At 39.0% G+C, this 21,768-nt stretch overlaps 1 protein-coding gene across 1 annotated transcript; it reads right to left on the bottom strand.

Moving 5' to 3' along the window:
• Positions 1 to 302: 302 nt before the first annotated feature.
• LOC139743850 (serine--tRNA ligase, cytoplasmic-like) lies at positions 303 to 20,254 on the bottom strand. Its single transcript, XM_071654306.1, has 11 exons — positions 20,048 to 20,254; positions 17,184 to 17,254; positions 15,113 to 15,205; positions 13,932 to 14,090; positions 12,030 to 12,170; positions 10,649 to 10,804; positions 9,599 to 9,820; positions 5,878 to 6,007; positions 4,246 to 4,403; positions 1,431 to 1,560; positions 303 to 610 (listed from the first exon to the last, which is right to left on the bottom strand). The coding sequence occupies exons 1-11, from the start codon at positions 20,181 to 20,183 to the stop codon at positions 432 to 434; spliced, it is 1,575 nt and encodes a 524-aa protein (XP_071510407.1). The 5' UTR covers positions 20,184 to 20,254; the 3' UTR covers positions 303 to 431.
• Between the last annotated feature and the right edge of the window lie 1,514 nt (positions 20,255 to 21,768).

The following is a 21,768-nucleotide window of genomic DNA, read 5'->3' as shown; positions in this document are numbered from 1 at the left end:
CAGAGATGCAGGTTCCATTCACATAATAACCAACATAAGAACCTGATGGACTGAATTCATATTAACAGCACACTCCAGGTGGATCTCACCACTTCTAGTTACAAGTAAGCCTCTCTGTCTATGTGTATGCTGACATAAAAACACCAATTACTATCTGAAACTTGATTCTAATCTTGATTATTATTAAAAAAAATGATGTTATCAAGGCAAATAATCTTGTGGGCAAAACTTTAACACAGTGACAGATGATAAACAATAACATTTATCTTGGGTGATGTCTATCCAATTTACTTTGCCTCACTTTTGTGAGTAAGCATGATTCGTCACCACATGAGACTGAAGGTAGTATAGATTATCAACACGGAAAAGTATCTGCAACGAGGGAGTGATTTTTCTTCTTGGAAAGAGTGAGAAGACATGAGAAGTCAACATTAATCAACTTTCACACCCGCCATTGCTTTGGTGACATTGTCTTCGGGTGTGGCCCCATCAGCTGCCTCCTTGCCACCTTTGGCCTTCTTCTTCCCTCCTTCCTTCTGCTTCTTCTCCTTCTTGGTCTGCTGCTCATCTATCGGGGCTGCCTTGGTGAACTTGATCAGTTCTCTGCATGCTGTTGAGAACCAGAAGATGATCAAGACATGTCAATCCAGTTCAGATTCCCTACCGTGATCAAACCTTCAGCAATGAGTGCTAGATACAGGAATGATCACCAAGTTACTGTGTATGCCATATAAAGAATGTACTGAATAGCAAGTCTAATTTTTTGTATGTCGGGACTGCCTGACAATTCTGCAAGTAGTTAAATTCACGATTGTTGAGTATGGTACTGAACATAGAAATGTATGCATGCATGTGGCATTTATGTCGGGTTCAGAGTTCATATATTTGCATGTAGTTAAATTTGCGAATAGCATCCAACTCACAAAATTTGCGAAAATAAAAATCCCACAAAGTATATGGCATATACAGTAGGTGATGGTTTCATTAATCTCCACCTCATCACCACACCTTCTCCTACAGCTAGTCATCCATATTTTCAGACACCAGCCATCATACTTTCTCTTCCTTTTCAAATCAAATCTCATCTGACTGGTCTATCTACACAACAAGTCTCAATCTTCTGCTGTAAACTTACATATGAAATAATGCATGACAAACATAAACTCTAAAAAGACATAAATAGCAGATCTCCTACTTCCCCTAATAATCCTTCTACAATCATGTCTCAGATAGATCTTTTTTTTTTTTAAACCACATGCATAAATCCATTACATAATTCATGCACACGTCTACACTGACAATACTAACAAAATGGTAACACCGAATACATGTATATATAAACACCAATCCATCCATTCTTATTCATCCATAATTCCATGTACCACTTAGACCTCAGCCTTTTAATTTGTAATAGCCATACTGTCACTCACACTCAGGCATGTACATCCTGATAGCCTCAGGGACGACGATGCCTTCCTCTGTCTGGTTGTTCTCCAAGATGGCGCAGATCACTCGGGTGCTGGCACACATTGTAGCATTCAGCATATGAACATATTCAGCCTAGGATCAAGAACAGAAAAAACATTTTACAAAATCTGAATATTCACCACTGCATCATCTCATATGCACTTGTAACCGGCTTTACGACTTGACATTTTCTTCGTCACATTTGTTGGAATGGCTATATCAATTATCAATATGCCATATATGAAACAAGGTTTAGTCTATTTACTAGAACCCCCCCCCCCCCCCATACAACATACAAACCAACTCCTCCCCCCCCCCCCTAAAAAAAAATAAACATGATCATGATAAAACAAATAACAATAGAGGTCAGTATCATCATCAAACACAAGACAATTTTCTTGCTGTATAAGTAATAAGCCGTAAGTTTATGTACAGCACTTTTGGTCTGACTGCGATTATTCACCAGCAAGGGTCAAATCCAGTGTTCTCCCAGAACAGTATTGAAATAAGCAAAGTAATAGAAATGCTGCACGTTAGAATGTTCTGAAACTGACTTTAGTAGCTGCACAATAGACATGTCACAAATGAAGGATAGCATTCGCTTTTCCAGCAACACATAATGAAATGAAACAATATTAAACTACTTTTTTCTCTTTAAAACAATATGTAAAGAGCATGAAGCTGTCACACCTGATTTAGTGGACAAATTATACATTTTTCATAACTGTAACTGTGACTGAATTTCGTCATGTGCGGAATCAGAGCAATCCATCAAAAACGAGTTTCTTGAGGTGACAGAAAGCTAAGGATAAGACATATCGTATGTCCCCAAAAAAATTACAACGGGGCCCTCCGCAATGATATCTTTAACTAGATATATCGCTGCGGCTACTGATATGCCTCCGCCATAATGCATGGTTCTCCTAATAGGTCTATAGTACAATGTCTTGACAATGTGTGATGACAGTTTCACACAATTGGCAAAATATTAAAATGACAGGTTTGCCACAAATGTGCTGAATGTTCACTTTCCTAGAACTAGGCTCAATTGGATGAATGATTAAAATGTCAGAGTGCAGGTATTTGGGGAACTGATAATTTTTACTTGACTTTTGACCCTTTTATAAGTTTATGCATTGAGTAATTTTCAAGGTATTGAGAAAAAGTATAATTTCAGTATCAAATGGGAAAATAGCATTATCTAAACCTGGCCTTTGACCTTTGACCTCACAGTTCCAAAGAAAATCACTGTTAGGTTGAACATGCATAAATATGTAAGTTTCATGATGATACCTTGAGTTACTTTCGAGATATGGAGGAAAAAGTGCAATTTAGCACTTTCACTTGACCTTTTACCTTTTGACCTTTGACCTTTTGGCAAGAAACTTCCCCAAAAATATATATTGGGTAATACATGCCATACATCAAGTTTAAAAAAAAAAACCTTCAGGCATATTGCATTTTAAGGAAAGTAGTGATATTTTGAGGAGTTGACCTTGACCTTTGACCCCCCTGACCTTTGACCCATGACCCCCAACTTCCCTAGATAATCACTGCCCATCGGTACAAGCATATTTACTAAGTTCCATGAAGATACCTTGAACCATTTGCGAGATATGGAGAAAAACATGAAATTTCAATTTTTTTTCTTCACTAAATAACCTGTGACCTTTGACCTTTGACCCTGTGACCCTAAAATCCACATAAAGTATTATCCCCCAAGGATATACCCTCATACCAAGTTTGATGTAAAACCACCACATGGTTCTTGAGATATCGACAAAAACAAAACGGGACGGACGGACGTACGGACGTACGGACGGACGTACGGACGGACGGACGGACAGACGGACGGACGGACGGACGGACGGACGGACGGACGGACGGACGGATGACCCGAAAACATAATGCCTCCGGCCACTTCGTTGCGGAGGCATAAAAATAGCGAATCAATCTAAATACAAATTCAGGTTATGAAACTATAACTCATTGCCCACATCTTACAGAAAGCCCCATTCGATTTGCTTCAGTGGTCAAGGAGAAATGAGGACATTTGTAGAGGATGTCGGGAATCTCTTCCGTCCAAATTCTGTCTATTATTCACACACAAGAGCATTGAATTACTAAAATTGGAAGAATCAGACTCATGACATGCTTTACAACAATCCACATTTCTCTGTGACTGCTTCACCAAATTGAATGGAGTTTTCTGCAAAATAGAGCTAAGATGTTATTTCTTAAGACCCTGAAGTAGCACTTAGACAGGTCGATCATAATACATTGGGTGCTATCAATTCGAAAATCTAATTGCAATTTTTGGGTCGACTTACTGCAGTATGTCAAATTTTCGCATTGATAACACTCAATATGATTAATTCTTTTAAATGCTACTTCAGGGTTTTGAAATATAACATCTTAGCTCTATTTTGCAGAAAACTCCATTCAATTTGGTTAAGCAGTCACAGAGAAATGTGGATTGTTGTAAAGCATGTCATGAGTCTGATTCTTCCCATTTTAGCAATTCAATGCTCTTGTGTGTGAATAATAGACAGAATTTGGACTTGACCACTGAAGCAAATCGAATGGGGTTTTCTGTAAGAGGTGGGCAATGAGTTACAGTTTCATACCCTGAATTTAAATTTAGATTGATTCACTATCTTTAAAGATATCATTGTGGAGGGCCCCGTTGTAATTTATTTTTTTTGGGACATACTGTACAACAGCAGTATGAACCCTTAACGGTGGGGTGCATTCATATGATGTGATTGGCTTGCTTACACTGGTATTCATCTTCTTGGTCTGCCCATAGCGAATGAGGAGTCGTCTGGCCTGGTAGTCGGTGCAGTTTGAGCAGGAGACCAGTTCACGGAAGGCACCTGAGCCAGGGAACCAGGCCTCCAGGTCTAGCTTCTTGGCTGCTGCATTGTTTAGAGCCCCTGCAGAGAAATACGGGGGAATTATTCAAATCTTTTAATGATGGAAGATATGACACAGAACAGCCACTGAGAACATAAATGGGATACAGTAAATACAGTGGGGACTTACAATACAAGAAAACTATGTTTGATATAAAGCTGTTGGGTATAAAAACTTCAATGGCATAAAGTACTACACTAATACAGAAAATCAAAAGGTAAAACAAAGCAAAGATTTGTACATTCTCTTCCTACTTTCAAGTCATTTGTCACTTGTTGACAACAGTATCTAACTGCTACTATTTTGATAATGTAGCACTTGCATGATGCCATGAGTGTCCACACTGCACCATTTACTGATAAAAGGAACCAGGATTTGTTGACCATTAATCAGATCTTGTTTCCATCAAGACACAAGAAACTTTCGACATATAGCACTAAAAAGCACTAGGATCACAGAATAACTTTTGCATAGTTCAGTGGTATCTGGTGCATGTTTCACTATACAGCCTTGTGTTTCACCATTGAGAGATCCATGATGACTTTTGGAGGCACTGAGACTAATGTCACCTATCAAAAAAAAAAAAAAAGAACAAAAGTTTTAGCTGGACACCGACAGAAATGTTTTGAAATATGTGACCATAACCTTTTCTGTGGTAGATTATTTTTTTAGGAAAGCATTAAACAAAGCATTTGTCACTGGGAAGAGCTTGGTCTGGAGTATTCAAATACATGGAAGCTAGATAAACTGAATACATGCATTCCATGGCTTTATCAGGGTGCTTCTGTGACAGGGTGTGTGGTGATAAATAATATATCTGATTACGTGATCAATTCCCTGAAGTACTCCTGACCCATTAGAGTTATTCAATTTCCCCATAACCAGCACCTCATAATCCTACATGTGCAAACACTGCTAGGTTTCCATTTCTTTAAACTCTTGCTTGGGTAATAAAGGATTTCCTGATAACTTCAGCATTACTGAAATGTGAGCTCATCTAATATTTAAGCATTTAATAACATCATGAATACCCTTGCTAGTCTATACCACATGAATCAATTTCCCTGTCTGATAACACTCTCGGCATGGATATGCCATGATAGTCCAAGCAACTCCAGGTGGAGAATTTGATCTCTACAAACGCACGACACCAAACTTATTATTATTCTATTTGTGTGTGGGAGAAGTAATGGTGCTTACATGAAAAATGTCAAAGACAAATGATCAAGATGATAATTTTGAGGTCCCAAGTGGGTGCAATATTAGGCAATTTGCTAAACTTCAAATTGTAGGAACACCGTTAGAATGTGTCCAGTTCTGATCAAGGCTTTGCTACAAAGTTGCTCCAATTTCAGTTTCACCTTTATACAGGTAAAATTCTCATTTACTGCACAAATTAACACCTTACTTTCAACACGCTGTTCAGACAGTGCATCAAACAAATTGATCTCATTAAACATGAATACCTGAAATTAGGTGATGATGACCACATACCTGACACAATACCCACTATCCTGTATGGGATGCTCAGAGACTTGCAGAACTCTTCAGCATTGCCGATCATTTCATCAAACATCTCCCATGATATGTTGTCATGGGGTGAGGTGAAGCAAAACTGCTCTATCTGTGTGTACAAAGCCAAGACAAAGCAGAGTGACAACACAATAAAAATGAAGATAAATAACGACTAAGCGACTGGTACGCCTCCGCCATAATGCATGGTTCTCCGAATGGGTCTATAGCACAATGTCTTGACAATGTGTGATGACAGTTTCACATAACTGGCAAAATATTTAAATGACAGGTTTGTCACAAATGCATTGAGTGTTCACTTTCCTTGAATTAGGTTTATTTGGATGAATGGCTATACAGCGTGTCCCAGAAAAAAAGAAACTGAGTTTCATTGCAATTCTTTGCGATCATAATCACATATTTGCTTTATGAGTTGTACATGGATTGAAAGATACACTTCTCTTCTTTCATTCGATGCACAACACGTTGTTCATAATTCATGCATGACTGAGTTAGAACAATAGACAGTGGTGCTACTAAAATTTCATTTGCACGAGCAAATGGCAACTTTGAATGAATTTTTCAGACTTTTCCAGCAATCTTTTGCAAAAGATAGAATCATAGCTTTAATATCCATTCTTTTTCCTTTCATATGATATCCCATGCGTAAAAAATGATCAACGCCTGCTCGAAAAAACTTAATTTGAAAATATCCTTACATTTTACCGAGATAGATAGATAGTAAAAAAGGAGCAGTTAGCTTTCCCGACTCCTGCCCGACTTAACAGATAACAATGGCCTTCATGCTTCAATGAATTTCCACAAACATGAAGGGAGGGGGTAAAAGGGAATGTTACAGACGATTCGGTTGTGAATAGGGTCCTAAATCAGCACGTGATCATGAGCTTGCCTGACGATGCAGCTAACTACAGAGCAAAGGGTGTTCATCAGCGGAATGTCTGGGAAGGTAGGGTGGGAGTAACGAACCGAAAAAAAAAACACCTTCCGAGCCTCCCCCCCCCCCAAAAAAAAAGACAACTTTTTGCCCTGCAGTTGCACCTTTGAAATGTTAGAAGCGCAAGTTCAGTGATAAATAAAGTGATGTACCCTCTCTTCCTGCTTCGTCACCCCCTTCAAAAACTTCAAAACCCTGTCACTTACGATGGACTAACCACGCGTGAGGGAAATGTAGAGAGGAATGAAAGCAGTGAAATCAGTTTGAGGTATAAAAATCATCAAAATGTGTATCATTGTTGTACGATTTCCCGTAGCCACTGGACTGCGTGCAGCCTGAGAATACTCACGATATTAGTCTTCAATTATTGGTTATGTCTCATAGCTTATTCTAAATAAATGACAACAAAGGGCTGTCCGTCTCATACAGCATCCTCTGTAAATACCCCCCCCCCACAACATTTACTGTAGCACTGCGGTTGTTTTGTGTGAATTCAATGGTGCAGATGAGCCCATTGTCTAATGCTATGTCAGGAGAGCTGAATGCTTGTTTTCTTCGACTATCCGTAGAATTGGCAGAAATGAAGCATGCTTTCCCACAGATTTTTCTCAAGCATGCGTTATTCATATTTGACGCGTAAGGTCTCATATGAAAGAAGAAAATATGAATATTTGGGTTAAGAACTTTGTTTTTCGAAAACGTAACGTTATAAGTCTGAAAAATTCATTTAAAGTCACCATTTGCGCGTGCAAATGAAAATTTGATAGCACCACTTTTCATTGTTGTAACTCAGTCATGTATGAACAATGAGTTTATCTTTCCATTGATGTATATCTCATAGAGAAAATGTATGATTTCGATAGTAAAAAGTTGCATGGAAACCCGGTTTCGTTTTTTCTGGGACACGCTGTACTGTCAAAGAGTGGAGGTATTTGGGGATTTGAGGATTTGTACCCAACTTTTGACCCTTTTATAAGTTTAAAGAAGAAGTGAAATTTAGCACTTTCACTTGACCTTTGACCTTTTGGCAAGAAACTTCCAAGAAAATCTAGAGTTTAGAGAGAAATAATGACATTTTGATGAGTTGACCTTGACCTTTGACCCATGACCCCTAAATTCCCTACATGATCACTGAAAGTCAGTACATGCATATATACTAAGTTCCATGAAGATACCTTGAAATATTTGTGAGATAAGGAGAAAAAAGTGAAATTTTAATATTTTCACTTGACCTTTGACCTCATGATCCAAAGCTCTCTCTGGGGAATCTTTATTTGGTAGTTCATGTATACACCAAGTTTCAAGAAAATACCTCCAGGCATTGCATAGATATAGGGGAAATAGCAAAATTTTGAGCATTTGACCTTGACCTTTTGACCTTTGACCTTGAGCATGTGTGCCCAAAAGTTGATAGGCACAACTTTGCCCACTCATACATATACATGCCAAGTTTCATTAGGATACCTCTAACAGTTTTTTAGATACGCTGTCCACAAAATTGATTACGGACGGACGGACGGACAACCCGAAAACATAATGCCTGCGGCGACACTTTGTGGCAGAGGCACAAAAACAACGTATCCTAACATATCTTATTCACAGAACTGCGACACTGCAGACGATTGTAATTAATTTGGGGTAAGTGGAAATGAGTAATGATTCTTGATGGAAAGGGAGTTTCACACAAAAATAAATAATAATAAGTACACAGAAAGACTCAGAAGGCAGTAACTGAATGGGCAGTTTTGTGGTATGGAGACTATTTTTTTTTTTCAGCAAAGTGCAAAAGTCTAAGCCGAATATGGCAGACATGAAAATGTGCACCTGGATGCTAAGCCTACAGTGTGAAGAACAAGAACTTTTGGGAAAGTCGTGGTCCTGTTTGGAGAGAAAGATGCAGACAAATAACACTGTGGTAGTTTGGACTATAAAAAAAAAAGGAGAGGGAATATTTAAAAAGGTTTCAAGAAAATGGGAGAGGGAGACCACAAAGAAGGTGCCTTGACAGCCCTTGAAGGAAGGGAAGGAAAAGAAGGTGGATGGAGAGATGTAGAGAACATTCATGTCTATGTCAGCAATCCCACAGTCATAATGAAAAAAGCTGGAAGGAGATAGTAAAGAAGAAGAAGAAGAAGAAGAAGAAGAAGAAGAAGAAGAAGAAGAGGAAGAAGAAGAAGAGGAACTACTGTTATAACGTGGCTTCATCGTAATTGTATTCACTAGTATTCACTAGTATTAAAATAAGTCATGACACCAGAGGATTTTTTTTTTCCCACAAACACATATACTGAATTTGAACATCCTGTCCTAGAAAATCATGCAGAGATCTACTGGGCATATTTCAGTACCAACAAGAAACCTACAGCTACAAGAGTAACAGCCGTCACATATTAGTTGTTGAGGTGACTCATCATGTGCACCAATTCAAATCATCACCTCACTTATAGATAGGTCCAGTCACCTATAGACTCTGCGGCTCGTAATATTACTTTGGTATTTAGTTGAAAGTTCCATTTAGGGAGGTGGCTGAAGATAATCAGCCTTGACAAAGTCTAGTCGTACTGAAGATGCAAACAATTTCTGCACTGTTCAGTCCAATTGACAGTTTCCACTTTTAGTCTTGACACTGTCTAGATTCAGCATAAACATAATACTGAAGATTGGCTCATAGTAAAAAACAACAATAACAAACAAATAAACAATGACAACAGTAATTCATCAACAAAAATAAAGTGAAGACCTGGTTACCTTCTCAAACTGATGGACCCTGAAGATGCCTCTAGTATCACGCCCATGTGAGCCGACCTCTTGTCTGAAGCATGTAGAGAAGCCAGCATACTTCTTGGGCAGGTCGGAGGGGGACATCCACTCATTTCTATGGAAGGCTGCAATGGGCTGCTCAGAGGTGGCGATGAGGTACTTCTCTTCTACTGTGTTCTCATCCGCCTTCTCGCTCCCTTTACCTAACACCTAGAAAATATGGCACATACAGTCAGTGATCATCCCCAAGTATCACTTAGTATAGACACATCCACCCTGTGGTTGGTATATGATGTGCTCTCAATGAATATGTAGAACATGGTACCATCCCCAAGTATCATCTAGTATAGACACATCCACCCTGTAGCTGCTATTTGATGTGTTCTTACTGAATACACAGCACATGGTACCATCCCCAAGTATCACCTTGTATAGATGCAATATCCACCCCGTGGCTGGTATATGATGTGTTCTTACTGAACACAAAGTTCATGATGCCTTACTCTGACTGTCTGTACTCATCAGTTGACTGGCGACTATCAAATCTCCACATATTTGACATACTTGTGACAGTTTCAAAATTGGACTGTTCACACCTTTTGGAATAATAAGCACATATGGCAGTATAAATCTGAATACAAGAACATCTCTTTACAACTCACAGCATAATGCAATCAGTATATCTTATCTCAAAGAAATCTATAATATTTTTGACTGTACATGATTTTAAATTTTTTCCCATTACACACTTGTATTATCAATGCTGAATAACAAAAAGAGTCATGTAATACATCAACAATTCTGGTCTATGTCATTTATCAATTGCTGAAAGTTTACAACATTGTTAATATGTTTTAAGTGTTCAAAAGTTTGTGAAATCTTATTGAAAATTTGTGAAAAGCTCTGTTTCTTGAAATTCTTTCAAGAGATCATAAGTGCAAATTACATTTATCTGAGGCAACTGTGACACTCACGAAACATTGGTAACACACAGCAAAGCTGAAATAAAGTTACAGCCCACTGGGAGTTGATCAGTACCTTGTAAAGCTCTTCATCAAATTGGCTAAGCTGAGCAACCTCCTGCATGACATCCTTGCGCATGAAGTATGGTGTGTAGAGGGGTGTGAAGCCCTTGTTCAGCAAAATGCGCAGTGCATGTTGCTGCACGGCTAATGACAAGAAAACAGCTGGACCCTGGGGGAAAAAAAGAAACAAACAGATTGTACACATCATTTCAAAACAAATAAAATACATTCTCTAAACCTACTCAAACATATTCGTAATAGTTTCCCTCTCCCACAAGGGAAATGGAATTGCAGGGATTTTAGAGAAATGATATAAAATAAAAGGAACTTGGAAGCAATACAAACCACTATTGTGTATGCAGTCATAAAGACCTTTGCAATCACCAAGAGTCCCCGAAACTACTGGTATGATTGACCATGACTTCCAGGAAGACAGTGCAGAGGAAGCTACAGTACCACACATTACACATGACATCTACACATGTTGGTGGTGGGTTTCTTTTCAACATCCTATCTTATTACCCAATGACATTGCCACAGCCACCTCATCAGGGAAAAATACTGTTATAAAAGCAGGTTGCAGCTGGTTTGTATCGGTTTCTGCCTTGAAAGCTTTGAAAAACAAAACAAAACAGAGAGCAATTACGCAATAAAATACTCGCTTTGCTCTGACAAGTACCATGCACCGTAACAACCAAATAGAATTCGTATGATTAACAGGAAAATGTGTAATGAGGAAATAAAGCTTGAGTCCCACCATCTGAAAGTGTGCAATATGAATCATTATTTGCTCACACCAATCAAACAAACAGACATATTTTGGAAGAAACCAGGTAGATTTACAGAAGAGGATCACTATCAAAAATGTATGGTGTGACTACGTACTCTGGACGTATTAGCTACTGTCTACAAAATTTGCTCATGGGACCTTTTCATATCTGTAGCTTGCCAACAGCGAGTGAGATTTTATGTGTCTGGTTGCTGCCAGGCAACGATTGAAACTTATTTGATAAACAGAATATATCCAAAATATTGCACAGCTGAATTACTAGACTAAATGATTCTGGGACAAAGACCACTTCCTGCTCATGTGCACTGGCATACCATTCATTCATCTATTCATCCATTTGTGTGTGTATGTGTGTGTGTGTGTGTGTGTGTGTGTGTGTGTGTGTGTGTGTGTGTGTGTGTGTGTGTGTGTGTGTGTGTGCATGGTATCCAACCTAATCAACGTCAAGCTGAACCAAATTTCATATTTCAGTAGCTGATGATCTGGCTGCCAATCTTTATTTCTATCTAGTTATTTTATTTCATATTGTAGTTGGTCAATAAGCCACTGTCCCCCTTTTCATCTGGGTACATGGCTGGCCACTACCTGGAGAGATTGAGCCTACCTTGAGGAAGTAGCCTCTGTTTCCAGCCACCACAGTCCCCCGCTCAGCCTCAATCCCATCTATCATGTGAATGAGGTCGACATGGGAGTACTTCTTGCGCTCGGTACAATCTCCAAACGTTCTCTCCACTGTGTTCTCATCCTGCAGTCACATGCAAATTAAATACAAAACCTTTTAAAATGGATTCCTGTTAATATGTCACCTATTATCCACGGACTGCAGCTCAAATATAGTCAAGACGAGGTTCAAAGGAATAATAATACTAATAATGATAATAAGGTCTTATTTACCCAGGGTAGCCTCTTCAGTGTTGCCACTGCTCTACCAGAGGGCCCTGCTATTATTATTACCCTAGTGTTGCCAGGTACCCATTTATACACCTGGGTTGAGAGGGACATTGTGGGTAAAAACATCTTGTCCAAGGATGTAAGCACTGGGCGGGATTCGAACTCGCGGTCCTTCGTTCGGGAGTCGGGAGTCTTATCCACTATGCCACAGCGCCCCACTATGGTGAACAATGAATCTAATACGACACACCGCACTAGGAAAGACATGGAGGAAATATACATCGTAAAGTCATTTTGAAACTGTACATCCCTTTAATTAATTCTTTCCTGTAAGTGTGGCCTGAACACGATAATTGCAACTGCTAGTCCTTTCGCTTTCCCTTCTAGAATAGAACATTACACACTAATTTTGAAGATAGTGCATGTAATCAGAAATACAGACTTCAAATGTTTGAGGGAGAATGAAACCAATAAGGATGAGTTGACTTCGCTATAACTTGCACTTCCTATTGACACCATGCCAAGCATACTTTGAAATAGCCTTCACAGGTTTTAAAGGGAGCATTTAGTCTCAGTTAATCATGCTATTAGGCATGGCTCGACACTAACTTTTTTGTTTGGTGGCCCGATGGGGCCACCAAAATCCTAAATTTCAAATTTTTGGTGGCCAGAGAGAAAAATTTGGTGTCCCGAAAAAAAAAAACAATAAAAAAAATTAAAAGTCCTTTTTTTTTTAATGAGTCAAATATTTAAGTTTTATGATAGTAAGAATTAGAAGTTGGACATAATTATCTACTCATAAATAAACTTCAACAAACTTGCCACACTCACTCTCAGGCACTCATTCAGTCCTTTTTATCCATCCTTTAAATTTAACTGCTAATTTCCGTCACAAAAAGTTACAAATTTATTGACATACTTTTCAAAAAATTTTGGTGGCCCGAGGCGGGCCACCAAATTTGCCCTTTTTTAAAATTTGGTGGCCCAACTTTCATTTTTGGTGGCCCCGGGCCACCGGGCCACCGGGCCACCGTTAGTGTCGAGCCCTGTATTAGGACAGTATGAGGAAAATTCCGCATGTGCAAATGAATTGTCAAAAAAGCTTTGGGCATTCATACGAAAAGAGGGGAACTTTTAATATATGTATGCATTTACTCTTCACAGTTACGCATAGTCTTTACCAGTGTATTGATGTAAACAGCATACAAACTCAAAGCAGCAAGGTTTGCTTTGGCACGTTGCCTGCAGTCCCAGTTTGTGGCACAGTAATTTCTGCCTTGGCATGCTCTGGACCACATTACAGGTTGTTCTACCAATGGCTGATTTCCTAGCTCTGTTCAAGCTGACACAGCTCCCTTTGGGAGCATTTTGTTCAAACTCGAGGTATGTTCTTGATTACTCTGGTCCGCTCTGGCCAACTCTGGCATACTTTGAAAATTGGGATTGAAAGCACTCATTGTCATTCTCCCTCAACAACAATCTTAGTGAAAGTTCTACAGCAGCACTTCTTGGTAGCTCACAGTACATTTGCATAACCTGATCATATCATTGTAAATTTCTTAGACAATAAATAATTAGGATGTTTTTGTACATGGTGGACAAAAGTTTGAATTACCTCATCATTGCTGATGGCAACAGATTCATGTAGGTGGTTGGCAATCTCCCACAGACTGTCTTTCCTTCTTGCCTCACATTCCAAACGCTTGTTGTCGCATTCTGTAATAGATTCGTCTACAAGTCGTCGCACCTTCTTCAGTTGTTCCACAGTCAATGTCTGACATGATCAGGGCAACAGAAGGAGATACACAATGAAATTTAAATTAAAACACTGAACAGTGAAAGGGAGGGAGATGTGCAATTTGCATTTTCAAAAATGAATAAAGAGAAAAGAGAATTCCCTCTGCATATTAACACTGGCAACACACTCATGGCTCCAGATGCAAAAAATGTAACTGACATACTTTCATAAGATACATATACAAGAGCAAAAGAAGATTTATCGTGTACTTAGGCGCATTATTAGTGACCTTACTTGTAAACAATCAGGTGTTTTTTTCTTTTTTTCTAATTACACCTCTTCACTTTGGAGGCAGTGTATATTGCATTGTGTTATCAGAGACAACATTAGCATGGTCTGAATTTTCACAAAATATCCCACTTGGGTGTTGCATGAAATGCAAAACAAGGAAAGTCATAGACTGTAAAAAACAAAATCAAAAACAAATACAAAAACAAAAACAAAACAAACAAACTTCTACACAGAAGCACAATAGACAAGTTTAAAGACATGCTATATTTTTCAATGTATACCTCTTTTAACAAATTTAATTTCTGTCTACCATCAAGCTTTTTCAAAGTCACCAAGGTTTAGCTTATCACAGTGTTCCACTCCACAATGTGGAAATAAATGCATTCCAATGACTGAAAACAGGTTGGCCTACATAACAATAACTAGTGCATGCAACTTGATTCAAGCTATTGAATTATTTTATTAGTAGCAGCTAAACTGAACAGCTTGCTACAAAATTCTAAGACACAATGTTATATGATCCATGTATTTGAAAGTATCAATAAACCAGCTTGCTGATTTCTTCCCTGTGCCACAATCTACATGACTTCAGCAACAGGTTTTTGTGACAAAAGAACTGTGCAGAATGACACACAGGTGTCTGGATCCCACAATTCAAGCCTTATCTCTCGATTAAGCTGCCTGATATGTAAGCAGACAAGACTGTCATTGCTGCCTAAGCTATTACTGTCCTCATCACTGATAAAGACCATGACCTTTGAACTCACATGAGCTTCAAGGATTTCTTTTGTGAGCTCAGGAAGCTTGCTTGCAACTTCTTCTGGTACAGCTTCATTCTCATCACCAACTGGTTCCTTTTTCTGTAATATGAGCATGAAGAGCAAGACAACCAGCTTCAATATCCACTGTAATCACATGTTAAACATATATATTTCATAAATGAATATATTCAGTAATGACATATCAAGTTATCCCACAGGAGTAGTAGATTAGTTGTCATGGTATGGTACAGTACATACTAGACAGAAAGATCCGTCTGTCCAGAGAACTCTTTTATATTTTGCCATTAACGCCGTCCTCCGTAGACAGACGGAAGGTATCAGTACCCATTGCTGTGTGGATGTTCTTAACCACTGTTTCTATGGAAAATTGGGTGAGGTACCTCACCCTTCTCGATTGCGTCTCATTCACGGCCCTAGGTCGGCAAATTTAAGCTTGTATGGTGAAATTACCTTTTTAAGAATACATTACACTCACCAGATTAATGAATAATCCAACATTTTAGTAGAATTTTCAACGTAAAACACAGCCTGTCGCGTCGTCACATTCAAACTGCAGAAACATACACTATGAATCTATTAGCCAATCACATGCGAGGTAGTTTCTACATGCTTATTTTACTAAAACACGTACCTCGCATGTGATTGGCTTACAGATTCAAAATGGCAACTTACTGCTCGCGAACGGCGATGTTGCGATATCGATAAAATTTCTGCGTTATAACCGAGTTTATGTGGGTATTTCGATTGCACAATGTGAGAAATTTATCTCAAATATTGCTGCATAATGTTTCATGTCATGTCAAACTTGTTTGAATGTAAAAAAGCTGTCTGAAATTTGGTTTATCGTAACGTTTGATCTGTGCGTGACTGCTCCACACAGGAGCCGCAAGCATTGACTTCGGTCTGTATACGGAGGGGATCCGTGAAGCCAGACGCAGTCTCCGCGGAACATTCCCCGACGGACAGATACAGACCGATCTTTCGGTCAAAGTACATACATGCCTTCATTTTGTTTCAAAACACAGCATTTTGTAGGCACTAGTTGACAAGAAATAGCCTGGTGAAAAATCAAATGCCCACTGAAATATCACAGAACTACATATTTTATGAGTTACGAGTTTTTATTTTTGTTGCTTTTTTTCATGAAAGTAGGTGTGAATACAAGTTGGAATGTCTCATGAAATGGTAGTACACATACCTGGTACACTGTGTTTTAAACCAGTTTTGAGCATGATTAGTAAAAGAGTACATCAAGAAGGCTACAGGAAATATCACAATCAGAATAAATACTCTCACCTTTTAATTTTTCAAATGGGACCTTAAAGTAATTGTTGCACTCACAAGATTTTGTATTTATCACTCATCTTAATTAAGCATGAATGGCTATTAACATACTTCAAAATACACACACATTCTCCATAATTTGTTTCAGTTTGTATCAAGGCTACAATTATGTATTGCATCATGATGGACCTTTGATTTGATTTTACACATTTCATTTTCAAAATGATACTGTCATTAATTATATTTCCCTTTGTATGAAAAGTAATCTAAATACAAGACTAGCAATAAATGATCTTTTAAAATGAGCAATGTCCACAAATATGGCATATTGTGGTTAACAACAACGGTTAATGGTTTGTACAAGTTGTATCTTGTAAAGAAGACCACTCCATGTAGTTACAAAGAACATTCACTGGGAGAAAAGAGCAAAGAGCATATTGGCAGGCAGTATTCTTAAAGGCAGAATACAAATTACATTTGACTGGTCATATAATTTAAATTGTAAGTTTGAGATATTTTGTTCCAATGTCATTGATTGCTTTGAATTATTTTGTTGCATGTAATAAATTTTGCACTTGGTGAAGAAAGAAGGCCCTGTGTGGTATCAAAGAAAAAATGCACAGTCTAAGACCACAGCTGAAATTTGGCAATGACAAACAATAGCCAAGCTTCACGGACGAAGTCTAATAATAATAATTATGCAAAAACAGATATGTCAAAATCTTGATTGACTTTCAAGAATATGGGCATAGCACATAGGGTACTGGCTTACCTTCATTTTCTCCCCAATCAACTTGCTGCATAAGTTTTTCATCTTGTTTAAGTTGTCTGCTTGGTATCGTACTGCAAAGCAATGATAAAGGAGGAGATACAGTATGACCGTACGGACAATAGAGATGCCCAGTAAAAGAGACAACTAGCACTTTGTTATTGTTATGATTACTTCAAATTATGCATTTATTTATTTTTTTTTTGGGAGGGGGGGGGTGTTCTTCCACAGAACATTTGTGTGCAAACAAACAGCAAATGAGGGAAATACAAGTAGGTCCCTGTTTTACAGTACTTACATGATTGCCAGTTAATGAATTAATATCTCAAGTGAAACTACATGAGTAAGAATAAATTATAATAACTAAGGCCCTGTTCACAGTAGCAGGCCAGCCTCTGGCTGCAGCTGGCCCAAGGCCCATCACCACCTACATTGCGATACTTGGCCCCACATTTTCATTATTTTGTTCACACTGCCTTGTTGAGCCGTGCCTTGATTTTCTTGCGTTTACATCAAAATGAAGGTTTCCATTGTAAATGGGGTCCAATGATACTCTCACATTATAACTGAATAACTGTGTACAAAGAGCACTCCAGGGTTACTCTTATATGTACGCCCATCCTTGCTGGTTAGTTGTACTCACTGACCAAACGATCGGTCTGTACGACTGTACTAGTACATGAATTTTGTAGTAGTATCTTGTCAGGGATATGCTCCGCGGACACTGCGTCTGGCTTCACAGAATCCCCTCATACAGACATGACAAAGGAGAGCCGTAAATGTCAAAAAATGATTAAAAAACTCCTCCTCCCATATGTACAGTTACAACTGTACACGGGAAAACGAATTATAGTACACCCTATTTGACATATTTTGTGTATCACCGAGTGCAATAGACAGAAAAATCTGTCTCACTTTACGTCTGTCTGGAAGAGTTTTTAAATCATTTTTTGACATTTACAGCTCTCCTCTGTCATGTCTGTATGAGGGGATTCTGGGAAAGACTTCCAGTTCCATGTGTACCCCCCACTATTCACTAAAAGACACTTATACAGTTGTACACCTACATTCTCTGACTCACTATGTATGAGCTTCCTCTGAACTATGAAGTTCGCATTTCGATTCCCTAGGTCACCGAGATCAATGTTACCCTAACTCTAACCCTAACCTAACTGCGACCAGCAGCCCCAACGTACAACGTACAGTGTTGGGGCTGCGCCGTTTTGGCATTGAGATTTTAATGTTGTACCAAACGGGTGCCGTTCCGGCGCTGTATTTCCTTAATTTTTCAACAAAAACTACTAGGAATACTTACATGGGTCGATTAAACCTAAATGATTCACATCGGCGACTGTTTGATGTATTTCACTGCTTATGATGCAGAAAATGCTGTCTTATAAGGCAAATATCTTCAGCTCACTGATGCTCACTAAAACTCACAATCACTTGCACATGCGCACAGCATGCATTCAGTCGGTCCATTGACAGCTGTATCGCTCGCTACATGATGCATATTCATTTCACCTTATATGCACCGTGCGATGATGCATTATTCATATCCTTGAGCATCCGTAACGGTGACGTCACTGTTCACGCATGCGTAGATGCGTACAAATGGATATACACGTTCAAAATAGCAGCAAAGCTCTCCACTAGGGCAGGCCGCTTACTCCTAAAAAATGTGGAAAATTTTGCAGTTTCCAGATAAATTGGTGAGAAGAAACAAGGCAATGGGGTAGTGTATATTTCATTTTTTATTGTCACTGTGTTTATGATAGAAATTTAGTCATGGTTTATTTGTGAAGTTGCCGTATATGTGGCAATAGGGAGTTGTTCGTGATTCTCACTTTAACGAAACTGCGAGGTAGCCGCCAGGACCCCGCGGCACAGCGGCGGGTCTCCGGGGCTAACCCTAACCCTAATCCTACACTGAGTAAACTCTAATCCTAATCCCAAAGCCACCTAAACTTATTCATCATGAAATGTTACTTAGACCTAAATGCATAGCGGGGGGAAGTACATATCAGTTCGGGAAACCCACTCACAAGGGGGGCCCCTCCTTTATAAGTAACCCGTCCCCCTTATAAGTAACCCCGTCCCCCTTATAAGTAACCCCCGGGGCACCCCTTCACAAGTTTCCTAGTTACTCACGAAATTTGAGCAAAATCGGTTTGAGGCATCATATCTAAAATCATGGATTTAAATGCGATGTCAAACGACCCATGCGAATGCTGAAATGCGAGCGATTACTGGCGCGAGTGTCGCCAGGCGCGGCGGCGCGGCAATGCTTGAGTGCAGACGTGGCGACTAAATTTCGTGAGTAACTAGGAAACTTGTGAAGCTTTATGGACATAATCAAGCGAATTGCCGCAGTCCTTTCATTTTCGCGTTGCATTGCAAAAAAGCGTGGAGACTCCTTATAAGGGGTGCCCCGGGGGTTACTTATAAGGGGGACGGGTTACTTATAAGGAGGGGCCCCCCTTGTGAGTGGGTTTCCCGAACTGATATGGAAGTCTTGCCAAGTTTGCAAGTGCAGATTGACTGTGAGCTCTGCAAACATTTTGTCATTAATTCATAACTGATTAAACTTACATTAGGGCCTAATTATTGTCATCACTCATGCATAATATAAGTAGTAGATCTATTTCAAAAGGGACTCTAATCTTTTGTAGCTGTTGATAAGAATAAATTCGACCAGACATGATTCGTTCATGAGCTCTTGAGAATAAAAGTGGCTGGTATTCACCCTACGTGTCATTTTAGCCACTGCCAGCGTAGCCGGCCTACTCAGTGCAGTTTTCAACACGATTAAATACAGCAACACAATGCCCAGTACATGTACTGTACTTGTACTGAGCTCAACTCACATTTTCTCCATTGTGTGTCAGCTTCCACGACTTTGTCGACAAGTGTGACGTCTTTGAAGCGTTTAGCCTGGCCTTCCTTGATCTTTTCGGGATCACCACCTTTGTCCACACGGAAGAGTTCCAAATCTAACACCATCTTGATCGCTCAAGAAAAGTATTACAATAACAAATTTACAGTACTGTAACAGTGCAGTGTTGGCTGGTCACGACACGGTGTGATGTGGGCAGGGCTCGGGCTTTCAAAGGCTACTGCGTCGTGCGTGGTACGTGGGAGAACGTATCTCCGTACCCGTGACTGCATTGCATTACTCGTATGCACTGTTCGGAACATGTGTGTGCCAACGTTGAGAAGCAGTAGCCTTTTATCCAGACGCAAGGTTGCGGTCAAAAGTATGTCGTCCAAAATGAAGGTTGCTTTTTTTCAAATTCCATATTTCATCCAAACAATTGAATTACTCATGTGCAAATAAAACTGTTAAAGATTTGTTCCTGTTGTGTTTTCGATAAATCGACAAATCAACCGTATGGCGGCTGTACTTTAGCTTACAGGCATGACAGGAAATACGACTGTGAGCGCGAAGTGTAGGCCTACCCTCGAACTGCACACAATACGCTGAAGATTGCATCATACACTTTGTGATCTCTCTTGCATGGATCTTGCGCCGTATCCCACCCCCATTTTTGTCGATGGTAATCAGTGAGCAGACAGTTTTGCCGATTTTTTATTCTACGTTATACTGTACAACAGAAAAAGACATCGGGCCTCTTCATTGCGTTCCAGTGCTTTCTAGCCATTTTGCGGAATATTATGTCATGTAATATATTCTATAGTTTGTATACTGGATGTATCAAACATTGTTACCACAAGAGCCTACTCAGTATTGTTTAAAATCTTTCTTTTTATGCCTTTGCTTGTTTATTTTTTGTGTGCGTGTGTGAGTGAGTGAGTGTGTGTGTGAAAAGACATGAGTCGTTTTCTTCATTGACTTGCTTGACTGAGTGCATTATAGGCCTAATTACTATAAGTTACTATAACATTTGACTGGTCTTTATTGATTTTTACACAGAGCATGGATATATATTTCAGCCCATGCACGCTATGCCTGTATAATGAATATAAAATAAATATTGAAAAATTATGAATGGCAATGTTAGTAATGATCATGATGGGGTGCAGTTCCTTATTCCCAAGATTCATTATTCGAAAGGTTTAATGTTCCGAAGGTTCATTATTCTGCAGTTTTTAATCTGCAAATAAAATAATGTCCATTATTCTGAAGGTTCGTTAATCCAAATATGAAAAAAAGTTTGTTATTCCGAAGATTCTTTGATCCGAAAATGAAATAAGATTCTTAATTCCGAAGGTTCGTTTGTACGCGCCTTTTTTCACTTTCAGATTAACAAACCTACGGATTAACCAGCCTTTCGGAATAACGACACAAAACTGTTCAGGTTAACCAGCCCGATTTTTTCGCATTAACGAACATATAAAATACTAGGTACAGTATACTGGAATTATTGCGTTTGGGAATAACAAACTTTCGCCACTATGAATAGCCAGCATCATCCACAATATTGATAACGATCATGGCAGTAATTACAAGAAAGATAAAACAAAATATTCATTACAATAACTATAATTATAGTTGTGACACAGGGGCCGTATACTGTCTGGACAGCACGACCCTGTGTCATAACTATAATGATTATTTTGATATATC

Source organism: Diadema antillarum, unplaced genomic scaffold, assembly GCF_040938485.1.
Source record: "Diadema antillarum isolate AM-2024a unplaced genomic scaffold, OU_Dant_1.0 seq00001116_RagTag, whole genome shotgun sequence".
NCBI lineage: Eukaryota > Metazoa > Echinodermata > Echinoidea > Diadematoida > Diadematidae > Diadema > Diadema antillarum.
This window is presented reverse-complemented; position numbering and strand designations above follow the sequence as displayed.

Bases quoted from the DNA above. Each gene is read 5' to 3' on its own strand.
- LOC139743850 (XM_071654306.1), bottom strand. From the start codon at position 20,183: ATGGTGTTAGATTTGGAACTCTTCCGTGTGGACAAAGGTGGTGATCCC. The intron at 17,255-20,047 runs GTGAGTTGAGCT...ATTGCTTTGCAG, and splicing joins TGACACACAATGGAGAAAAT to TACGATACCAAGCAGACAAC. The intron at 6,008-9,598 runs GTAACCAGGTCT...TTGTACACACAG, and splicing joins GGGTCCATCAGTTTGAGAAG to ATAGAGCAGTTTTGCTTCAC.